General features: G+C 37.6%; 1 protein-coding gene across 1 annotated transcript in view; it reads right to left on the bottom strand.

Moving 5' to 3' along the window:
• Positions 1-23,969, bottom strand: part of LOC140137484 (E3 ubiquitin-protein ligase UBR4-like) — a 194,859-nt gene that overhangs the window by 159,327 nt on the left and 11,563 nt on the right. Inside the window, 18 exon segments of the mRNA XM_072159195.1 lie at positions 786-1,034; positions 1,558-1,778; positions 2,843-3,113; positions 3,719-3,804; positions 5,585-5,685; positions 6,631-6,716; positions 7,279-7,496; positions 9,281-9,401; positions 11,035-11,175; positions 11,717-11,819; positions 12,775-12,938; positions 13,620-13,679; positions 14,308-14,560; positions 16,406-16,647; positions 17,425-17,576; positions 18,305-18,437; positions 19,000-19,103; positions 19,781-19,878. Coding sequence (XP_072015296.1) covers positions 786-1,034; positions 1,558-1,778; positions 2,843-3,113; positions 3,719-3,804; positions 5,585-5,685; positions 6,631-6,716; positions 7,279-7,496; positions 9,281-9,401; positions 11,035-11,175; positions 11,717-11,819; positions 12,775-12,938; positions 13,620-13,679; positions 14,308-14,560; positions 16,406-16,647; positions 17,425-17,576; positions 18,305-18,437; positions 19,000-19,103; positions 19,781-19,878 — 2,803 coding nt within the window.

Below are 23,969 nucleotides of genomic sequence, written 5' to 3'. Positions count from 1 at the left end.
CATTTCAAGGTATAAAGATGAGAACAATAAGATCATAATGAAAAAATACGGTTTTATAAATAAAATAAATAAATATATAAACAAAAAAATAAAATAATGTCAGCATTTTTAAAACACCTTTCCAATTTCTTCTAAACACTTTACACTTATTCTGCTGCCATTACGCTAGGATATATCATATTATGTGGCTGCTAACAATAATGGCAATATAATGGCGTCAGTATAAATACCCCTAACAGCTCTCTGTTGCACACCTGGGTGGAGTGAAGCTCACAGGATTAAAGTCATAATGTATGATCTTATAATATGAATTTGGTTAATTTTTTTCAAACCTGATTTTTGGCATATTTGTAATATTTACACATGTCACAACTTGCACCTAAATGGAATCAGCCAAATTTGGTGTGTTTGTAGGTAAACAGAGCAAAGTTCAACATAAAGTCATAATTTTAAGAATTATGACTTTATGTCCTCCTATAGAACTGCGTGTTAAACGGCCAAAAGAACAAGCAGTGCTTACCTCGTTATTTCAGCTCAAAATGGACAGAAACCATCCCCGATAGTTATTACTAGTATTATTTCAGCATTTTGAGTATATAATGACAAATTAAAAATTTGAAGGAAATCGTACATTAAGTCTTTAAGTGCTATTTCCAAGGATGCAACACATTGGCTGCAATGTGACTCAAACCACAAACTTAAGATGATCATGAAACTGATCACTAATTGCTATGTCCATGCTTCACAATTTCATAAATACAATGTTTTTTATTACTGATAATTACCTCCTTATCAAGCACAGGGACATCTTGACTGCAGTCCACTTCAGATGAGACCAGATTGTAAAAGCATCTCTTGAATTCAACCCCATCCGTCTCAGCAGTAGCAGTCTCTCCTGTCGTTGCCTTGCGGTAATTCTCTTCTACTTCACGACATGGGTTGTAGAATTTGGTGATAGCTATACCACCTCTTTCTTCTTGATACAGCATCAAGGCTGGGTCTGATGATTGGACAGTAAATATGTTCCATTGCACCTAATGAGTAGAAGGGAAATTATTAATGAATTGTCATTGTTGGCATCAACTTAGGCCTAACAAAATAGATATGGATTTTTTCTTCTTTTTTTTGACTTGATGGTAATTCTGTTTGAGATGCTGCTACTTTTTGCACTCCGTACGTGCCCGTAGAGCATTCATCAGACACCTTTAACAACATCCCAATTGTATCATACAAATTTATCCTCAGTATCACATTAAAAATAACTTTACAGGTTCATTTTCCAAGTACTGGGTGTAGCCATTGTGATCTGATGAGTCACGAAGTCTGATATTTGAGAGGAGCACCGGTTTTTTTTCTCTATTTTTCAACCAGGCAAAAAAGCTTAGGTTACACCAAAAAAACAATTAATTTCTCATCTTGCATTCAGGCTGTCCTAGAGGCCATGATGAGTGCCTTGGCACAGCGGACAAGAATACTCTTCCTATTGTCTCTTGGTAGACTCTCAAAGATCATACCCCACACACACACCCCGACACACATGGATCGCAACTAACTTACCTGTTCATAGAGAAAAGGTCTTGGTTGTGAGAAATGTCTGACAAAGAATTCCAATACCAACAGCAGACGACAGCTAGCCAGAGGAGATTTATCTTGCATACAGGATGCCCTTGAGGCCATGATGAGTGCCTCAGCACAGCGGACAAGAATACTCTTCCTATTGTCTCTTGGTAGACTCTCAAAGATGAACAGCAGCAACTGCAGGTGCTCCACGTTCACATCTACAAATTGGAAAAATAAAAGAGATCATAATTTATTCTTATTCAATGGGTGCGTCTTGTAAAAAATACACATAACATGATTGGTTTTCTGGTGCATAGTATCTCACAATAGCTGATAGTGATATTAGTCAGGGCGCGCTTGTTGCTCCTCAATGATCACACGATGATGCGTTCACGTAATACATGTGCGAGAACTAAGAACGCGATTCGGCGGCTTAGATGTTCGTGATGGTTTCGTTCATTTAAAACAACAGGGATGTCCTCACAAAAGTAACTTTATTTTTGTCTGAAAAAAGGCAGTTTTTCTCGCAAAAATTACATTAAAACTGAATAAGAATGAGAATAAAAGATATGATTTTGTCTTTTGCCTATCAATATCGTGTCATAATGGATGGGCTGGCCAATATTTTTATTGTAGTGCGCCGCATCCACTACTCAAAATATTGGCCAGCCCATCCATTATGACACGATATTGATATGCAAAAGACAAAATCCTATCTTTTATTCTCTAAATAATAGACAGTAGAAATTTGGTTAATTTTTCAGCCTTGTGCTCAGGTCCAGCTCAATTTTCAAAGCTCACTTTCATGCTCTGAAGTGCACAATCAAACAATTCAATTCAATTCAATTCAATTCAATTCAAGAAACATTTATTTCACAACTTTAAAAAAGGCATAAACACAAAAATGCTGCTACCTTCAGCTTCAGATATTTGTTTGTTATACTACTGATCATCAATGTCTGCAGGAATCAAGTCCATCACACCCACCCTACCCAAATCGTTAGTACATGCACACACCCACCCTGCCTACACATACACCCCCACACACATATAGCAGTCTTCCTTCTATTTCAGTAATTGGCTTTCCTTTCACAGCTCCATCCATTAATGTCTCCCCGGAAATCAAAGTCACACAACAACCCACATTTGTATTTACATTCTGCTTCAGTAATTGCTTCTTTTTTCCTTACAGTTCTATCCATCAATGTCCCCCATATGTTACATGACCATCTGCACCACACTCTCTCCACACACCCACCCCACAGATAAATATGCCTCTTACCTTCTGTTTCAGTAATTGGTTCTCCTTTCACAGCTCTATCTGTCAATGTTCCCAGGAATCTCTCCCACACCTGCATACATGTGACTATGTCCTTCTTTTGTGTTCCTTCCTCTTCTTCCTCCCATGCTTGTCTACGCCTTGCCGCACCTCCGCTACGCTGCTGTTGTCGTAATAGGACATGTGCCAATACAGCCAGACTACGAGGTGGTATGTTGAGAGGCCATGGACCAACTGCACTTGGCAATACTCCCAAATGGTTCAGTAGGGCATTCTGAAAGCAAAAGACATGTTTTAACACATTTAATCATCATTATCATCATCACTGACAACAATAAAAAGTTGATCCATATTTTTCAGCTCACTGTTTCTTTCGTAACAAACATCCAAACCGCCTATGAGCGTAAAAACCTTATGTCTGATATCATTCAAAAAGGTTACAAGTTTTTTCTGAATTGCATTGAAATTGATTCAAAATGTCTGATTACAACTGAGAACATGGGAGAGATTCTGTGCTGCCTTTACTTTTCCAAGTCGCTGATTCAAGAGCTGAACAAGACCATCCTTATCAGCAGCTATACCATCTGGAATGCGAGCAATTAAACCCAGTGGGACGGTTGAATATCTGGAAAATCTACATTGGTACTAAATCTCCCTACATGTTCCAGGGATAGGTTCCTTCCAATGCTCTATCAACTAAGCTACACAGGCTGTGCTTGATATAAAATTAAGTATAGTATTCATGCTTTGATAGGTCAGGTTAAAAAGTACACACAGCACACATCAGCGCATGAGATCAAATAGTACACTCAGTAGTAAATAATAGGAATGATATTGTATGCTATATCTATCCATATTATTTTGAGTAATTCATCCTACCTGTAGATCTACATCTAGTACATCTGCTGCAACAAGGGTATGACTGAATTGTAGCAGCATGGAGGAAAAGTTATCCATTAAGGATGCTGAAATGGAACAAAGAATAAGGATTATTAAGGTGGCTGTGTACTCTCAGACATGCATGTAGTAAAAGTGCAATAACTTTGTAATTATTCGCAAAAACATATAAAAGTATACATTTTATGAAGGCAAGACATCAATAAATCTTAATATAAATACAGATTTGGGGTAAAACAACAATTTTGAAGAAAATCACAAAAAGTGAGTTTTTGGCAATATTTGTTAGGTACATCATAACAAAAAAACACTCTTTCCAAAATATTTTATTTTGTTTTTAGCTCAATCTTGAGGCTCCATTCCAATAACGGTTTTTTATTTTTTTGATATTGGCCTTATTTTTTGAGATATTGACCATATAAGGCATCAAAATGAACTTTTTAAAATTCAAAAACGCCTATTTGCACAAAATGATGCCCAAAATCGGAAATAGACCAAAATATAAAAAAATGAGAAAACCGTTTCTTGAGTCGATCATGCATTTTACGATGATCATATTTGCTTACCTATAGATGCTGTATTTATTGAGTTATCGTGTACCTAAATCGTCATTTTACCGAGAAAATGAACATTGAAATAATGGCCGTTGCAGTTTAAAGTGGTCACATTTTGCACTTTCATCGAATTTCACAGGAGAATGCGACAGTTTTCGTTTCTGCAACTTATATTACGTGAACATCGGGTAAATCCACAGCCCCTTGAGAAGTTTGAGCGAAATCCATTCATAACTTGATATTTAAATCGGGGAAAGAACTTGAAAAACCCACATTTTATCAGCTAAAATGGAGCCATTTGACCACTAGGTTTTTGTGAAATCAGTGCTTCCGTGGTGTTTCCATAAGATGCGCCTCGCATGCAGATAAGCGTCACGTATCGTCAGCGTATTTAATCAAGTTAACAAATTGCGCGATACGCAACGCGATGAGTTGTTGCGCGCGTGTACCTTGCTGGTACAAGAAAGATTTTCTTTCCTTTTCAATTTCAAACACGAGTGGAATAGTGAAATAAAATCCTTAAAATATTGCAGTTGGAGTTTTCAAATCTGGATTTTCATTCCTTGTATTTATAAAAAACATAACAAAGTACAAACATATCATAAAAACTCAATTTTGAGAAAGAAACAATGGCTAGAGTACACAGCCACGTTAATTGAGACATATCAATCAGGACAAATGTTGGTGTTGAGACGGTGGGCACTAAATGTGCCGCAATGACAGCCCCTTTTTTCATACTCCTCTCCCCTTCAATTCTTTTGCCCTGCAATTTTTCTGATTTTCTTTTTTCTGATTTTCATTTCCAGGTTCTATTTGCACCAAATATGGCCAAGTTATTATTGTCGTTGTTGGTTGGGGTCTTCTTTTTTTTAGTGGGGGGATCAGTTTCCAATGTGCTGCTTTCGAACAATTAAGTGTTCAGCACAGTGATCTGATCTTGGGTGTCAAACTAAAAGCAGACCACAATGATCTACAGTCAGTCTACTCTGAAGTAAAAAGTAGCGATGCGGACGCACACATTGTGCCGACTTTGAAGGCACGCATACCTGCAGCAGAGACGCATAACTGTGCACTGTTTACGCGCTGTATGCGCGCGCGTTGTCACTTTGTACTTCAAAGTGGACAAACTGTAATTGTGCTTCAAGTTTATATGCCCCACCCCCATTTGATGACTAACATTTAATGTTATTACAAAGTTTTAACCAAACCAAAAATATAACCTCTTTTAAACACGTTTTGTGTTTGCTGGGATAGTTATGCCAAAATTTCATAGAAACAAAACCGATGCACTTACAATCATCCATTTTGACGCTCCCCTTATCCAGATCCTTGATAACATTGGCAAGTCCGGCTATGTGTGCATCTGTGAATGTCAGGCTTTTGGCTAGGTTGGAGCTATTCATATAAAAACAAATCAAATCAAATCAGTTAACATCAAATCAGGGCATTTATAGCCTCAGTACAATCACAATGCATGAAACATCATTTAGTGTTCACATAACTTTTATACTTTGAAATGCGCAAAACTTTTTATTTTTGTCCTTCCTTTCATTATTAGTGTAGACATCAGCTTAAACTCCTGATTTTTACACAATTGTTATGTGCTGACATACCCTGCTAAACTCAAGGCTTTTGATGCTGTATCTGTGACAAAACCTGAGATTTTAGTAGGCACTGGAATTAAATAATGATTTTATTCCTTCTGTCTCATTTCTTCAGCTCAAAATTAACTAGGGACATATCTGAGAGTGAAAACCAGAATTTTGTGGCAAAAAAATAAAAATCCATTTTCAATGGAAATTTCACAATATCATTTTTGTACTTTTTGTGTAACAAGCACACCTGAAACTGACCTTTAATGAAAAAAGCTGAAAATGCTAAAAAGGAAGCTGAAAAATAGTGTGAAATTGGGATAAAATAGTTTAAATTGGACTGAAACAGAAATTTGAGCAACAAAAAATGCTAAAATTAGCTGAAATGCTGATAAGTTTCAAGTCTGAATGAGAAGCTATTTCTGGTTGGAAGTTGAATGGGCAGTTCCATTTGAAATGTCATACCTATGTGGAAGATTTAGGTCTTCCACAGAAGGTGTTGTTTTTCATATGAAATATGGCTAGGATTAATTATTTGAAACCCATACTCCCCCTGTGTTATAGCTTTACTTATATCTTCCACACTTAGTGTGAGTATGGAAGTTGCACAATTGTCTATTCTATTTGAAACGCACACACTCTATCTGTGGAAGACTTCATCTAAATCGTCCACAGAAGGCGTGTGGATTTCAAATGGAATAGCCCAATTAGTCACAAAGGCACAAATTTGTGATTGTTATCAACATACCCTATGAAGCTCTTGACTAATCCATTGGTTGAGTTCAGCATATGAACAGTCAGGAATTGTAGAACATCTGTGGCTAGTTTCAGGTACTGCAAAAGAAAAGATGGATATTCAATACATCAAATATCTAGAATTCAGATTTTATGGAGGGGTAACTTATTTTTGGTAATAAGACAGTGTTTGTAACGTTTATGTCGAGAGTATTAAAAAAGGAAGATTAAAAAAAGGCGAGATGGTAACTTTTCCAGCGTAGACTTTGAGGCTCAGTCATACAAAATACTGGTGTTCACCCTATTGTTTTCCCAGGGCTAATTTCAACCATCATAGCTGTCACTAAATATTAAAAAAACAGAGTCACTCCTGTGAAGGAAAACTTATGATTTTTTGAACACCAAGTTAATACACAACTTTACAGGGCCCTATTATGTGGTGTGAAATCTGCAGTGATTATTGGCTTATTCCAGTTGAAATCCATACACCCCCTGTGGAAGACATGACCTTAATCTTCCACACAGGGAGTGGGATCATATTAGAATTGCATTTTATTTGAGTGACTCCATTTGAAATATATACCCCTGTGTGGGAGATTATAGATAATGTCTACCATAGGGGTGTGTGAAACAGCCCATTATTTGATATATTTCTTACTACCTGTCCAGGTTCTTCTTTGTCACTTAGTTCATTGATATTTGGTGAGTCTCGTTTGATAGGCGCGTCTTTCTTGTTCTCCTCCTTTTTGGTGCTGACTGGTGGGGGAGGAGGTGGTCCTAGATTGGCGGAAGATGATGTTGTTGTCTCCTTGGTCTCTGGTTCGGATGGGGACAGAGTTTCTTCAAACCATGGACCTAAGATTGGTTCACTATCTTCATCTGGAAATAATTAGTAGAATTATGGAAGCCTTTGTTTAGTAATTTAAAGAGATCAGTTGATTTTGTTTTATCGAATCCCTACATACAAATTTTAAAATTAAATTTTGAGGAAAAACTATTTGGCATGTTATGTGGATCACGTTGTAGCTACCAGAGCCTGCTGGGATCATATTGTAATTGCATTTTATTTTGACTATGAACTGTATGATTAAATTAATATATTTTCTCTAGCAACAGAAAACAGTAGTAAGTGATGATAAGATATTATCAGATCATCCCATAATTTGTCCAAAAATTGGATGAAAAATACAGGTGTATCCTGCCTTCCTCCCCACTTAGTCTACTGTAAAAACTTGATACTTAGCATCAGGGTTTTCTTTAAGCATTTTGCTTAAGGGGTATTTTCAAATATTTTTGACCCTTTCAATTGTGAATTTTTCCTCTGAAGGAGTCAAAACATTGCCCAATATATAATATTATTTTTGAAGACATTTTTAACAATATGTTTGTTTTTGGAGCCATAGGCGTAGATCTCCCGAATATTTTGCCAGGGGGTGGTCCATACAATCATCCCCCCAATGTTGACGCCTGTATGTGGGTTTCTGACCAAATTAACCTCATATTTGGTCATTTTAGCCCAAAAAGTGCACATTTTTGCGCGCTTAGCACAAATTTATTCCACCTTTGCACCATATTTCATCAATGGCAAAATTGTTTGTACCATAAACTTATTCTTTTGCTGGATTCACTATACTTCAAGACATTTTTTCCCCCCCCACGAGTCAAAAAGAAATCTACGCCACTGTTTGGAGCAGTGGCGGATCTAGAGCAGTCAGAAGGGTGGGGGCAATTTTAAAAGAAAATAATACTATTTAAAAATGCCCCCTGAGAAGTAAGAAACTTGTGCAAAATGAAGACCTAATTGAAGCAATTTGGTGGACCATTTTATGACTATTACTGTGTAAAATTTAAGTTGAAAAGCCGAAAATTGTGAAATGACGGTCCATGAAGCCTTTCTTTGTCACGTTTTCCATATTAGGCTTATAAATTGTGTTAAAAATAGGACCTAAATTAGCAAATGTCGAAAGCAGAAGCTTAAAATGGTCACTTGTTTATCCACTACGCATGGGGGTGTGTGGGGGATGTTCACCCCTGAGAGGGAAAATTTTGCAAAATTAAAGTCCAATTGAAGACATTTGGTGCATCATTTAAACAGAAAAAAGGACCCGAACCCAATTTGCAAGATTTCAAACTGACACATTTTAGAGACTCGCAATCACTAAAACATGCATGGATTAATGCTGACAAAATGTGATGGGCCCTACATATCGGGAGTAGGTCCTCAATGCCAAAAGCCGAGAATAAATGCACAATATCGGGTGTTTCTCTATTCAAATCTTGCAATATCTGAACACGTACGTTTTCAAGATTTTGTACGCGTTGGACTTTGGGACTTTGGATTTGAAGGAGTCAGCAAAGTGCCTGAACGCGTAAATACGCGTGTTTTGTGCGTTAAAGAAAACCCTGCTTAGCAAATGTGCTTACTATTGAGCGCTTTTAAAAACATGAAATTGTACCAAAGTCTGACGCTTTACCAATTGAGCTAATGGGGTTGAGACACAAATTTGCAGGTTTACTTGTTTGTATATAACTATGTGTATCAACGACTTGCTCAAAACCCTTTACACGTTTGTGGATGGGGTACTTCATGTTTGCATGTTTTAAAAATGCTCGATAGTAAGCACATATGCTAACTGTAGAGTTTTTACGGTATTGTTTCTTACCTTCACTTGTTTCTTCAGAGCTTCCAAAGTCATTGTCATAGCACTCATTAAGTGAATTACTATCAGTGTCACCACCATCTGAATGGACCGACTCCTTTCTCTGCCTCACTGTCACACAAGCCTGAAAATATAATGTAATATTTATAACAAATCAGCTCAAAAAAAACCCACCTGATCAAGTTGTTAGATGAAGACTGTGACTGAAAGAAACACTATAAGCTATCATGCTGGTTACAGAGTCCAAGGACCACTGATTACACTGACAAAATTTCATCAATATAGCTCTTTTCCTTCTGGGTGATGTCAAAAACTTTTGGATACCCCCTCGTATTCGTCTCAGCTGGGAATATGCTACATATATGTAAGAGGCTTACCTTTTTGTATCCGATAGTGAATAGGTTTATCATGAGGTCTGTGAGCGGCAAACTGCTTACAATGCGACACACTCTCTGCCAAGCTGTATATGCTGGTAATATGCTCACATTGGCTACAGATATGTGACAAGCTTACCTTTTTGTATCCGATAGTGAATAGGTTTATCATAAGGTCTGTGAGTGGCAGACTGCTAACAATGCGACACACTCTCTGCCAGGCTGTATATGCAGGTAATATGCTCACATTGGCTACAGATATGTGACATGCTTACCTTTTTGTATCCGATAGTGAATAGGTTTATCATAAGGTCTGTGAGAGGCAAACTGCTTGCAATGCGACACACTCTCTGCCAGGCTGTATATGCTGGTAATATGCTCACATTGGCTACAGATATGTGACAAGCTTACCTTTTTGTATCCGATAGTGAATAGGTTTATCATAAGGTCTGTGAGTGGCAAACTGCTTACAATGCGACACACTCTCTGCCAAGCTGTATATGCTGGCAATATGCTCACATTGGCTACAGATATGTGACAAGCTTACCTTTTTGTATCCGATAGTGAATAGGTTTATCATAAGGTCTGTGAGCGGCAAACTGCTTACAATGCGACACACTCTCTGCCAGGCTGTATATGCTGGTAATATGCTCACATTGGCTACAGATATGTGACAAGCTTACCTTTTTGTATCCGATAGTGAATAGGTTTATCATGAGGTCTGTGAGCGGCAGAATGCTTACAATGCGACACACTCTCTGCCAAGCTGTATATGCAGGTAATATGCTCACATTCATGATAAACCTATTCACATTGGCTACAGATATGTGACAAGCTTACCTTTTTGTATCCGATAGTGAATAGGTTTATCATGAGGTCTGTGAGCGGCAAACTGCTTACAATGCGACACACTCTCTGCCAGGCTGTATATGCTGGTAATATGCTCACATTGGCTACAGATATGTGACAAGCTTACCTTTTTGTATCCGATAGTGAATAGGTTTATCATGAGGTCTGTGAGCGGCAGACTGCTTACAATGCGACACACTCTCTGCCAGGCTGTATATGCTGGTAATATGCTCACATTGGCTACAGATATGTGACAAGCTTACCTTTTGTATCCGATAGTGAATAGGTTTATCATGAGGTCTGTGAGCGGCAAACTGCTTACAATGCGACACACTCTCTGCCAGGCTGTATATGCTGGTAATATGCTCACATTGGCTACAGATATGTGACAAGCTTACCTTTTTGTATCCGATAGTGAATAGGTTTATCATGAGGTCTGTGAGCGGCAGACTGCTTACAATGCGACACACTCTCTGCCAGGCTGTATATGCTGGTAATATGCTCACATTGGCTACAGATATGTGACAAGCTTACCTTTTTGTATCCAATAGTGAACAGGTTTATCATAAGGTCTGTGAGTGGCAGACTGCTAACAATGCGACACACTCTCTGCCAGGCTGTATATGCTGGTAATATGCTCACATTAGCTACAGATACTTCTGTCTTCTTTACAGCCTGTGTATGAAATACAATATTTAAAATTTAAGATTCATTCATTTACGTTTTTTAATCAATGCTTTTGTATCACATTCTACTTTTTTCCCTGACCTAAAGTTGTAGACTATTTTATAATGTATCCATGGAGGCATTTGTTTATATATAATATTTTTAAGACTTATTGCAAAGTTTTCTTTTCTTTTCTTTTGATGACTGTCCAGAGTGAGTATTTCAAATGGAAGTTGCCCAATTGTTTTTTCTATTTGAAACCTATACTCCCTCTGTAGAAGACTTGAGCTAAATCTTCCACATGGAGAGTGTGGATTTCAAATAGAATAGCCCATTATGATCTCTAACATGCCAATCGGTTAATCCCAGAACTAAAGATTTAAAAGCCTGCAAAACTATTTTTGCCCTGTACGCTTTAATGTATAGCTGTTACAAACTGTGAGTAAAAGAAACCACACTTAAAATCACAAAAACACCGCTAAAAATATCCTGCTATGTAGTAAACGTTCTTTGAACAGCGGGGTAAAGAAGTAAGAAACCTATTGCTTACCAGTGCAAGTCCTTCAATATGAAGATCCTCTAGTAGTACTTTGAGCAGGGAGAGTGCATATGAAGCCAATGCTACTACCAGACTGCCAATTCCTTGTACAGCACTGTCAAAGTAAACACAACAAAGTTTTATCAAATCATAAATAATAAATAAATTTTGGATTTATATAGCGCCTTTTTCCAGATCTTGGAGGATTCAAAGCGCTGTAATTTTGCTGCCATGATGAATGGTTGGGATTGGGTCATCATCATCCACCCAGCTGAAGGCCAAAGGTTTTGGCCGAAACGTCAGTGATTCCATCTGACCAAAAGTGAGCTTTTCTGGTTGACCAGATTTAATTATCTACTAATACATGATGAATCATCACAATCAGATCGCATCAACTCAGTTGCGGCTGAACCTGGCGCAAACCTTATCCGCACTTAGATTGTTACTTCCACCAATTTTTTGTGCACTTCCCCAAATTCCATTGGGTGAAGGAAGTTTTTGATAACCAAACAGCTAATCACTGATTTTTGAAAGCAGGAGGAAACCAGAGATCCCAGAGAAACCCTGCGAGAGTGAGTATGGAATTGGGATAAACCGGCACGGCCAGGGCTTTGAACCCGGAGCTTGAACTCAGGACCTCATTGGTGCAAGGCGAGGGAACAACCGCTGCACCAACTCGCTCTCCCACATAAATCATATACTTTCAGATCTAAAAATACAATTCCTTTATGGATGAATGAGTCTCTCAGCACAGGTGGTCATGGGTAGGAGTCTATATATGATTTACCTGGGAGTAGTAAAATATTTTTTAATTGGCAGTCAATACATAAGCAGTTGGTAAAGCTATATAAGCTACCATCATGCTGCCGTTGCATGATGCGTGTACTGTATGTGATGCTGGTCACATAGTATGCTTTGCTGTATGGTGTAGGGAGAAGGCCGGCAATATTTGCCAAGCACTCCCATGGCTGCCCGCAAGAATGTTTAATACTTCTGATTTATAGCCTCTTTTGGGTTTTTTTTTCAGACTACACAGCATGCAAATTTCACAGTCATTAGCCTGGACTTACCTAAGGGGTTTTGCTGATGATGGTCTAGAGGCTGTAGCACTCTCAGATGTTTTTGATGATGGAGGTGGTGTGGCAGGTGCTGCTATGGTGGTGTGTAGCTTCAATATATGCTCCAAACCACTGAGAATACACCATGCTCCCAACATGTGTAGGTTTTGTAAGTTCTGGACAAAAACAAATCATAGAAAATCGTTCCGAGTCATTACACATGAATAATCGAATTCATCAGTGAGACCCCAACTCAAATATTGTTCACTAAACACATAGTTCATTTTTAAGTTCTATTTCCAACCTAGTTTCAATGAAATATAAAACAATAACACACACACCGAAAATAAATTATTCCATAAAATGATTACAATGGAATTTGCCAGTTTGGCGCTAAATAGCATTGATCATTGCATTGTTTCTGCTTTCAAACTTGCTTGCATGGGACAAAAATAATACTACAAATACCTTTTACACTATTTTGCAACGACCTATCGCACTGGCCGACCGATTGCACAAACTCATGCCTGAGTCAAACGATGCTACGAGATTGATCGGCAAATGAGGTGCTCATGTGATAATGATGCGATTCAATTAGTCAATCAGAACCTGACTTCATGTTTATGCTATAAACGGCGCCAAATCAGGCTATGCGAAAGGTCTATGCAAACTGGTGTAGTACTAATCTTCTCTTATAGTGAAGATCAATTAAGAGAACAAGATATTTCTCTTGAATGCTTTTTAAAACCTCCAGATCTTACGGAAAGAATTATTTATGTACGTGTGTGACTTTACTTTCCCTGGAGCATAAGCCTGTAAGTAAGCAAACAAACACACAAACAAATAAGACTACTTACATGACCTCCAGCTCTTGTTGACATCTGAATTGCACCGCTCAGAGTTTTGAACAGTCCCAGCTGTGGATTAAAAGTATACAAATCAATGATTGTGTTAACACTTCAAAAATATAAATCTTCAGACAATAATTTTCAAACATTGGTGTTCACACATTTGTCTTGTATAATTTCTTTATCACTACAAAATCTGTTGTATCCATAGAACATCATTAAATAAACCTACCTTGGAACATCAATACTCTGGTCAAAGTTTATACAAATTAATGAACAAATTAACTGATGAACTGACTTCTACGGCATAATAAGGTAATACTATCACTCACACCATGCCCACAACTCTTCACAATAAAGCAACAACGAAAAAAATAACAAAAATTACTTTTTAAAACTACAGAATTCTATGTTTTTCTCTCTTTATTTTAAGCTGTGGAAATATGTCATCAACTGAAATACATGGCCATTGAAACTTCCAAATTACCATATTTTAAAGTTAGATGAATAGTTAACATTTCAATCATGTCCTTGAAATAGCACATGGCAAATAGGAAATGGCATATTGAATTTGGTGCCCTATAAGATGCTAGCCTGGTGCCCTGCATTTCTTTCTTCTGTCTAAGGATTGTAACTGCCTAGGTGCCCAGGCACAATTGCCTATCAAATTCCTAATTCCTTAGTGGCTTCAACTTACCCCTTTTTGAACAATCAATGATGCAATATTCTCCTGATCTTCATCCTTTGATGTGCTTCCCAAGATGCCTCTGATCTGCTGACCGCTGATGATACTGAGGAGGGAATTGGTGCTTGCTGCGGCAACGGAGGCATACAGACAACTCATCACTATGGTGGATAATTTCTCTAGATGGGTCGGAGTCATGGGTTCGAGTGTCGGCAGGGCCAGAACTCTGGACACTATGGTCATGTCATTCAACAGTGAAGGGAAACTGCAAGACAATTAAAATAAAATGCAATGCAAGTATTAGTTATGACTTGGATATAGACTTGCAATAGACCTTTTCAAATCGAAGTTTGTTATGGATGACCCCGTTTACAAATCTGGGTCATCGACGCTGACGCAAACGCAACTATTACGTCTGAACACAAATCTGTGTGAAAGACACAGTCAAGCGTTGGATATGGCTTGTGCAAGAGATTGATATTTATATTGCAAAGACCACACGAAGACCAAATCAAATGTGCTGCAGACGACATTTTTCTTTCTTTTACTGTCACATTGTGAAGTGCCAAATAGTGGAAGTGTTAGTTCAATGCCTTTAGAAAATATTTCTCTGTGATGACTCATGTAATGTTGATTTTGGCTTAATATGTTGTATTTTCGCTCAAAAGGGTATGTGATTCCGCTTGATTCATTGTGCACCAATTTGACCCCCTAGCTTACTGAATAAATACTGTGGTTTTCCGATCATGATTTGAAAAGGTCTATAGTGATGGGCTCATATTGAAGCACATAGTATCCAGGGTTGTCAACTGATCATTGGGAGTGGAATTCTTACACTAAGCTTTAGCACAGTGCTTTGTTGTTTTTTCCTCTGGGGTTAGAGGACATGGGTTACATCAGGTGGAGGTAAAATAATACTACAGTCTGTCCACACAATCCAAATTTGTGGCATCGGGGTGAATGCTCTGCGTCACACGCACTGTTTGTTAAAAAACGTGACACATAATCGTGTAGCAGTTGGTGCGCCAAAGAAGCATTTACACACGCATTGCACTGAAATAATTATTCTCATACATCCAGTTTCCGAGGTCTATTTACTTTGTACTTCTATGTGGAATGTGGACAGACTGTACCTCTCTATGACTGCATGTGAATTGCAGGACAATTGCAACTGATGACAAAGCTTTTTTTGCTGCCAGTTTCAATCAGGATAATGCCTGGCTGTTGATGAGGAACATTAGCATTTGAGAATGATAAAGATAATGTCACAGTAATATTGATTATAAACAAAGGTAACTGGTATTATCAATATGGCCCAGGCAACAGCATATGACTGTTTCACTCATACCGCGGAAACATGGCAGTTTCAGTTTCCGAGGTCTATTTACTTTGTACTTCTATGTGGAATGTGGACAGACTGTACCTCTCTATGACTGCATGTGAATTGCAGGACAATTGCAACTGATGACAAAGCTTTTTTTGCTGCCAGTTTCAATCAGGATAATGCCTGGCTGTTGATGAGGAACATTAGCATTTGAGAATGATAAAGATAATGTCACAGTAATATTGATTATAAACAAAGGTAACTGGTATTATCAATATGGCCCAGGCAACAGCATATGACTGTTTCACTCATACCGCGGAAACATGGCATGTTGCCTCAGGGGATCGATGCTAAGTCAGGTACCGCGTGAGCAAACTCAAAAATAGCGCAAACAGCGGCGTACCTAAAAAAGAAACTTCACAGAAGATAAGCGATGTCGCCAGGTCTGTACGCTGTACCAGCGTCATCTGAATTTGAGTACGCTTAGAGGGCACAGGCATGGAAAATTCCAATCTGTGTATTAATAATCTAAGGTTTCACTGTTCAATAACTGAAAAGCACATGTCCTAAACAAAACATGATGTGTACGCACAGTGCTGGGAAAGAACAATTGTCATAACTGTCACCAACTGCTTAGTAATGTCAACTGTCACTTCATTCATATATCCGGAATCTATAAATCAAATAAATTGATGCTGAAACTCATATACACATTGGAATGTATATCATTGCTTATGCAAAGATCTGTCAGCCTAGTCTCCACCACAGTACTAAAGCAATACTCACCTAGCCTTCATAGAAGTAGCCTCTGCCACAGTACTAGGTAATGTGAAGGGGAATCCAGCAGCAGCATCTCTGTAATTGTTGATGTATCTCTGTAAGAATGGCAGATTGAGGCATACGTCTAGTAGGATGTCAGCCCCATGAAGACGGTGTAGGTTGTCAACATTTCTGGCAGCAAAGTGTGCTTTCATGTCCAGGGCAGGGTCAATCTTGCTGGAGGCTGCTGCATCTTTGTCGGCTATCTTCTAAAAATCAAGAAATCAAAATGAAAATTAGAATATTACGATTAGGTTGTTGTTACAGAGGATTCCATATATCCTTGGGATCAATTTTGTTCTTCTTAAACATTTACATGGTGTGTATATGGATCATCAAGAGCAGTACAGTAGAATTCTGTCTACAAGCATATACCATAAACGTTTGCCTAATGGTGCTATGAGTTCCCTTGACATAACTGGAATTTTAGACACAAACTAAAAGCGCCCTCCCATAAAAATCCCACCAGCAAATATGGGCACTTACCCTCAATTTTGGTTGGGATTTTTAGAGGAGGGACCTTTCTATTTGTACATGAAATTTACCCCAAGGCAAAGGAGGTCAGGTGCGTTATTAGGCGAATGTTTACGGTATGCCTTTAAATGAGGGGTTTTTTTTGTTGTCGAAAGAGATGAAAGGCAGACACCCTATACAAAACATTATAACATATTGGTCTTACAATAATACTTGTTTGTACAGCCACCTTTATCAGTAATAAAGTTCCTTTCACCTTTTTTTTTGTCAAAAAAAAACACCAAAAAAAAATCTCATTTAGATGCATATATGCTTGTGGATGGAAATCTATGGTATACCATTGAGCCAATCAGAGATATGGTAAGAATAGTGTGTAGGGCTGAAGGGATTTCAAATTGGGTTACCTGAATGGGTAGCTCCATTTGAAATTTACACCCCATGTGGAAGATTAAGGTCATATCTTCCATAAGGGGTATATGGATTTTAATTGGAATAGGTGACTGTTGACTTACCTGTGATTCTTTCTCTGCATGTGCTTTTGCTGCTGAAGCTGCGTATCTAGGAGAGGAATCACTGAAGGCTGACATTAGTTGGCGTAAGAATGTTGCCTGTGTCACTGCCTTGCTCTCACTGACTTTCACCAACGTCTTCTCCTTCTCTTCTTCTACAATACAAACAATGAATGAGTAGTTGGATTAATTTCTCATATAGACTGCAAAGACAGCACACTGCAAGTTTCAGTTCAACTTTATTTCCATATCACAACAACAACAAACATCAAAACAAATAAAATGGGGGAGGTGAAAAGAGAGCCAATCAGGCCAGTGAAAACCTCGGCTTCAAACACTGGCTGTATCATGTCGGGAGGTTGTAAGATCATGAGCTTTCTGACTTCTCCTCTATCCCACTAATTGTAGGCCTAAACGTACAGACACCACAATGGGTGCATATAGCGTGTCGTGGTTTGGAAAGTCAAATAAAATGATGGTCCCATGTTCCAGACAAGCAATATCTGGACATGTAAATGTTGCAGGCCTTTTCGTAAAGAGCAGGGGATCAGCCCAGGCCTGTTGTCTGTTACAATCAGCATTGAGGCCAACTTGCAGTCTTGCACTGCCCTTAGGGGCTTGGTAGCATATCGACCTGTGGCGCACTTTCTGGGATGAGAGTATGCAGAAAGCATGGATAAATGCTGTTTTTTGTGTTTTATAAATAATACAAGGTACCTTCACCTCTACTGAATCACTCCACAAAGTGATACACATAAATACCAATTACAAAACTTACATGAATTTTGAAAGGTCAATAGACATACTGAGCTTTGTATTAATTTAAGCAAACTCGTCTTGTATTTCAAATGTAAACCCATTGCTGACCTACTTAAGAACTTACCAGGAGGTGTTTCAGGTTTAGTTGATGGAGGCATCTGTGCTGTTTTTAGCATAGCAGTCAGGGTGACTATACTAGAACGTTGTAATTGCCCTGTACCTGTGCACAGACCTTCTATCAAGGACATCAAGTTTCTCTGCAAAGGAGATGGATATTGTAAAGATGAAAATAACTTGTATTTCAGTAGAAAGAGAAATTAATGAAAACAAATTTATTTGCTGCAATTTATTAATCTTATCATTTTTTTTTCAATTTCAAATTTCTGTGAATCTTGAAATTTTAGCACTACAAAAATGAAATTTGATTTCCTATGATGAAGAATAATATTATAACTAAATGCCTAAAGATATCTAAAAACATAACACAAACAAATAAACAAACAAAAACATTCTCCCATCATTGTCATAATTTTGTTTATTCAGATACATTTTGTTGTTTGACAATTGTTTTTGATCTTCACTGGTGACACTGAGCACGCATCCATGCATTCTCTGTTTACTAATTAGGTTGGCCAAGCTTGAACACTGGGCATGCTTGTTGCTCCACGATAAACACACACATACACATATAATGCAGTCCAGAAAATTGTGTGTCTGCATCTTACACGCTAGGTATGCTATGGACACAATAGGTATGTTCGAGCTTGGCCAAGCATTACCTAATTTACCTATAATTACATCAATATCATTGATCCTTACCTGTGACACTGAGCATGCCTCCTTGTATTTGAGCATTCTCTGTAGGCAAAAATCCATGAGTGTGTGACAAACTGTCCCCACATTGCCAACCATTGACTTGGACACTGGAAAAAGAAGAAAAATTTTATAAGTAAATTATTAACTGCTGTCTGCCCCAATACAATTCCCTCTTCTTTAGCGAAGATTTAGCGAATGATAAATAACAAATTATGCTCATTGTCTCATCTGCTTTTGGCCACAAACTCAATGATCAATGTTTTCCATATTCCACTTTCTTTGCAATTGAACAATTCATTTAGTTTGAACATATTGTTGATATTTTTATACCTTTCTTGGAATTGAACAAAAGGCTGGTACTGGAAAGAGTATAATTTTAATTTTGTAGATGTAACATTTACTATTAAGTAGATAGGCTTTCATGATGTGATTCCATAACAACTGATTTTTATTCGGGTGCGCCGTCGGATATCACATTACCGGTGCAGCCTGTCAATGTGTGAAAGTACAGTACTGGTGCAGCCAGTCGCTGTGTGAAATTGGTCAAGCTTTCGTCAGATATGGCTCTGACTTCATCAGGACTGATGAAGTTAGAGCCACATCCTGATGAAGTCAGAGCCACATCTGATGAAAGCTTGACCAATTTCACACAGTGACTGGCTGCACACCAGTACTGTAGTTTTCACACATTGACCGGCTGCACCGGTAATGTGATATCTGAAGACGCACCAGAATAAAAATCAAACATTTGCTATGTCATATGATATTTGGTACACACACTTACACAATGATGAGTGGTCTGTAATATAGTGAGCTGACAGGGCCACAAAACAGGAATAGAAGTTTTCATATTTGTCATGATGATCTGAGATATCTCGTTCACTGCAATGAAACAAGAAGCAACAAAATTAAAATTACATTTTGTGATAATAAAGTATTAATTGGTGCCTTTTAATTTTACTAACAGGAACATAATTATAATGTCTGTTAGCCCAATTTACTGGCGAAGGGGAATAAAAGAAGGGAGGGAAGAAAGAAGATGGAGAGAAAAGCTATTTTCTCCAGTCTGGTTTTGAACCAGGGATGAACGGGGATAGCACGCCGCAAGTGTGTACCTTGGCCAGCTAAACTTTGTGTGCCTGTAATCTGTATGTGTTTTTGGATGATATGCAATCGTATCATATGGGGTACTTGCGCTTGCAGTCGCTTTATGCTGTAGCCTTTGTAGCCCCTGGTAGCGTTAGGGTTAGGTTGCATTTCATACACCATCCAAATCAAAGCTATGCTTTATAATTAGTCTATTTCAGTTGAAATCCTCAATACACCCCCTATGGAAGACATGACCTTAATCTCCTACACAGGGGGTGTAGATTTTAAATGGAGCCACTCATTTAGGTAACCCCATTTGAAATTAACACTCCCTGTGTGGAAGGGGCATCTTCCTTGAACTTCAAGTAAAGTGGTAATTTTTCCCTCTCTATTTTGGTAGCAATTTAACTTTTTTCTGAGGAAATAATTATATCTGCTAGAATATATTTTACAAAATGACTCTAGATAGTTCAACTACTAATAAAAGATAAATCTCATATATAGCTATACAATGTAGTATTATAAGACAAATTAGTCAAATCACCTACAATCCCGGACATAAATAGTTAGAACACTTGCGTCAAACTAGGACTGTTTGAAACAGTATTTCTGTTATATTTGACATATTAACATTTTGATTTCTTTGGTGCGAAGACTGAACCCTTCTCTACTACTACAACCCTCCCCCTGCCCCACCAATCAATGTTGGATGTCTCTAGGGGTGCATGACCAAAAAAGCAACTACCAATATTGATCGGGGGAATGGGGGCATATTTGAAGTACCCATGTTAAAGTGTTCGAACAATTATGACTGGGATTGTAGCTACTTCACAAACACACTTTTCATTGTGAGCCTGCCATCTGCAGTGTTCTTTTTAGAATTTACTCTTGTAAGTTGGGAATTCACTGATGTGCACATTAAAAAGAACCTGATTGTCTTAATTAAGTGTATTATCAATTAAAAGAAGTATAAATTAATAACAAGTTATCAAGAGACTTCAACTCCGTCTATTCCCTGTAGTCATGCAAGTATTATTCATCACTAATAAATTGGCAATAACATTACAACTCAGCAAAATTGATAACTTCCTGATTTCCTGTAGGCATTGCAGAATAAGTCACAATATTTTTGCTGCAAATTTTTTTGTGATTGAAAAAAGAACCTTTGAAATTTGCGCAAAATTAGTTAATTTCCTGAAAAACTTAATTGATAAGAAAAGCATTTAAATCTGCAGGCATGAAAATATTTTGGCTCAGATAATTTAATAGCAAAATGTATATTCATGTGTGCAAATATAAATATTTAAAAGGGCATTCCAAAATTTCTGTTGATTTGGACATTGAATTTGTGATGCAAATTACACACAGTTGCATGTATTGCAATGCCCCATAAGCTACTGTGTTGTAATTTCCGTGTGTGAACAGACGGAAAATAAATATTCTACAATGTCTTTGTCAAACAACCGATTCTGCAAAAAAAGTTTGTGCACACATATGTCACGTTTGTGCACCTACATGTAGGATTCTGCTGGTATAAAATCTCAAACTTTTTAGAGTAAGTTGGGAGGGGTCATGGCTGTGGATCAAAGTGCACAGGGCTTTAACAGCCTGCTTTTACCTGTATAATGTACATGTACTGATTGGGAGTACATTTAGTTCCTGTTCAAGTTTCGGAGCAACATGTGACACTATTTTACTACTACTAAGCAATATGTTCACAATCAATCTTATGAGGCTTTAGCTGTCATAAACTTATACAATCTAAAGCTTTCCACTAAAGTTGAAATTGCAGAACAGGTCCCTAGTATAAAGCTGATCTGCTTCTAAAAAAAACTCATACTCATACTCCCTGACTTGAGGTCAACATTTCTCTATGAAGGTAATTGACTACATGTAGATGCCATTTAGGAATGAGACAATATCTGGTTCATTCTGGCATCAAACTCTAATTCTATCAAGTCTGATGACAACATTTTATTCCACCCAGTCCATGGGCTATTCCAGATGAAATCCATGCATGCACCCTATAGAAGTTACATGAACTTTATCTCACACACAGAGGTGCGTAGATTTCAAATGGAGTCACCCCATAGGTAACCCATTTGAAATTCACACTCACTGTGTTGAAGATTAAGGTCATGTCTTCCATAGGGGTGTACGGATTTTAACTGGAATAGCCTAATGGACACTGTATACAAAAACGCTAAATCATGAAATTTTCATAATTCTGAAAAAAATTTGCATTTTTGCTGTATAAATCCGACTATCAAATAGCTGTGCATTTATTTTTCAAACTAATGGAACATTATAAATAGAATGTCTGCAAGAAAATTTTGAGAATCTTTGCCAGTTGCAATAAAAAAAAATACACATGCTAGGCCTATGTCCTTTAATATTAAAGTTCATAAATCACAGGAAATGTGGTACTTCACTGCAGTTAATCGCTCTGTAATTTCTTATACCTAAATCATATCTGATCAAAGACGGGAAAGAAGCAATTAGGTCCCACCCTGATATGTATGATGCCTTTAATCTGCAACATTCATGTGTTTTAATATTCTGTAAACTATTGGCTCAAAATACTTCTTTGGTTTTGCCGTATAAAATTAAATTTTAGTTCTTGACAAGTTGTCAGATTAAAACAATTTTAAGACTTTGGAATGCTGAAGTAAACTTTATCACAGCTAAATAAGTTCTAAAAAGAACAAGGATAACTTTCAAGTCTTTTTGTGGTATTCCTTGTTTTCCTAAAAGCTGTTGGAAAATGCTGAAAATTACTAATAAAGCCAATTTTACACTGAAGAAAAAAAAACCACACCTCCCTTTTTTTATCATTTAATTTTATACGGCCTTACAGTGGCTATCGCTTACAGATTCTACCAAAAGAAGTCCCTAGCCCCTTGTGTATATTTTTCTATTGACAATGTTTTACAGAGGTGTTTTGTTATCTTGGCAAATCACCCTTCTTAGCTTGTGTTTATTTTGGAGCCCTGAAATATTGTAAATCACAGTCACCAGCAGGGCCGTCGCTAGAGGGGGGGTATGGGGGGTGTGACACCCCCCCAATACAGAATTTTGTCGGCAAAATTTGACTGCTGTCGGCAAAATCATGTGCTGTCGGCAAATGTAGTCAAAGGTATGTGTGATTGTCGGCAAATTGTGAGAGCCATATAACAGATTAATCATGTGTTACGTAATTGTGTTGTTATAACGTAACAGACCTACTGTGAATGGTATAGTAGTTACTAGTTAAAAAAAATTTTTGACTCCCCTACACCCCCCCACTTTTTAGATTTCTGAGCGCCGTCCTGGCTAAAAAAATTGTGGGTCAACAAATTACAAAAAATTTCCGTCGGCAAACCATACTGTACACCCCCGAATCATATTGGTCTAGCGACGCCCCTGGTCACCAGGGACTGCCTTTTGAGGAGAGCGAGATTACTCTGATATCGGAGAGTGATTTTTAGCTCTCCTTATGGGTATAATCAGAAATAATGGCACCAAAGTGTGACAAAAGTGTCAAAATTACAAACAGTGTTCAGAAATGTAATTGTTGTCTTATTGTAAGCAAAACATATCTAAATTCAAGAAAAAAAAAAAATTACTTCAGTAATATTACTAAACATATTTTTTCAACTGGTTTATTGGCAAAAGTAGTCAAAAATCTTCAGAAATATAACACAAAAGACCCCATGTCATTCCTTGTTATATTTTGACAAAATTATGCAAATATGTAATTCTTTGAGTTTTAATTAATTACTTAGACACTAAACTAAAATAGTCATGTAGAATTTTTCACATTGAAACAAAGTTTTGGAAAAAAAATTAAAATTTTCATTTAAACACCTAAAAATTTGTGGAAATCAGGAACAAAAGTTTTCATT

Source organism: Amphiura filiformis, chromosome 17 (assembly GCF_039555335.1).
Source record: "Amphiura filiformis chromosome 17, Afil_fr2py, whole genome shotgun sequence".
NCBI classification, from domain to species: domain Eukaryota; kingdom Metazoa; phylum Echinodermata; class Ophiuroidea; order Amphilepidida; family Amphiuridae; genus Amphiura; species Amphiura filiformis.
Note: the sequence above shows the minus strand (reverse complement) of the source record. Positions and strands in the feature narration are given on the sequence as shown.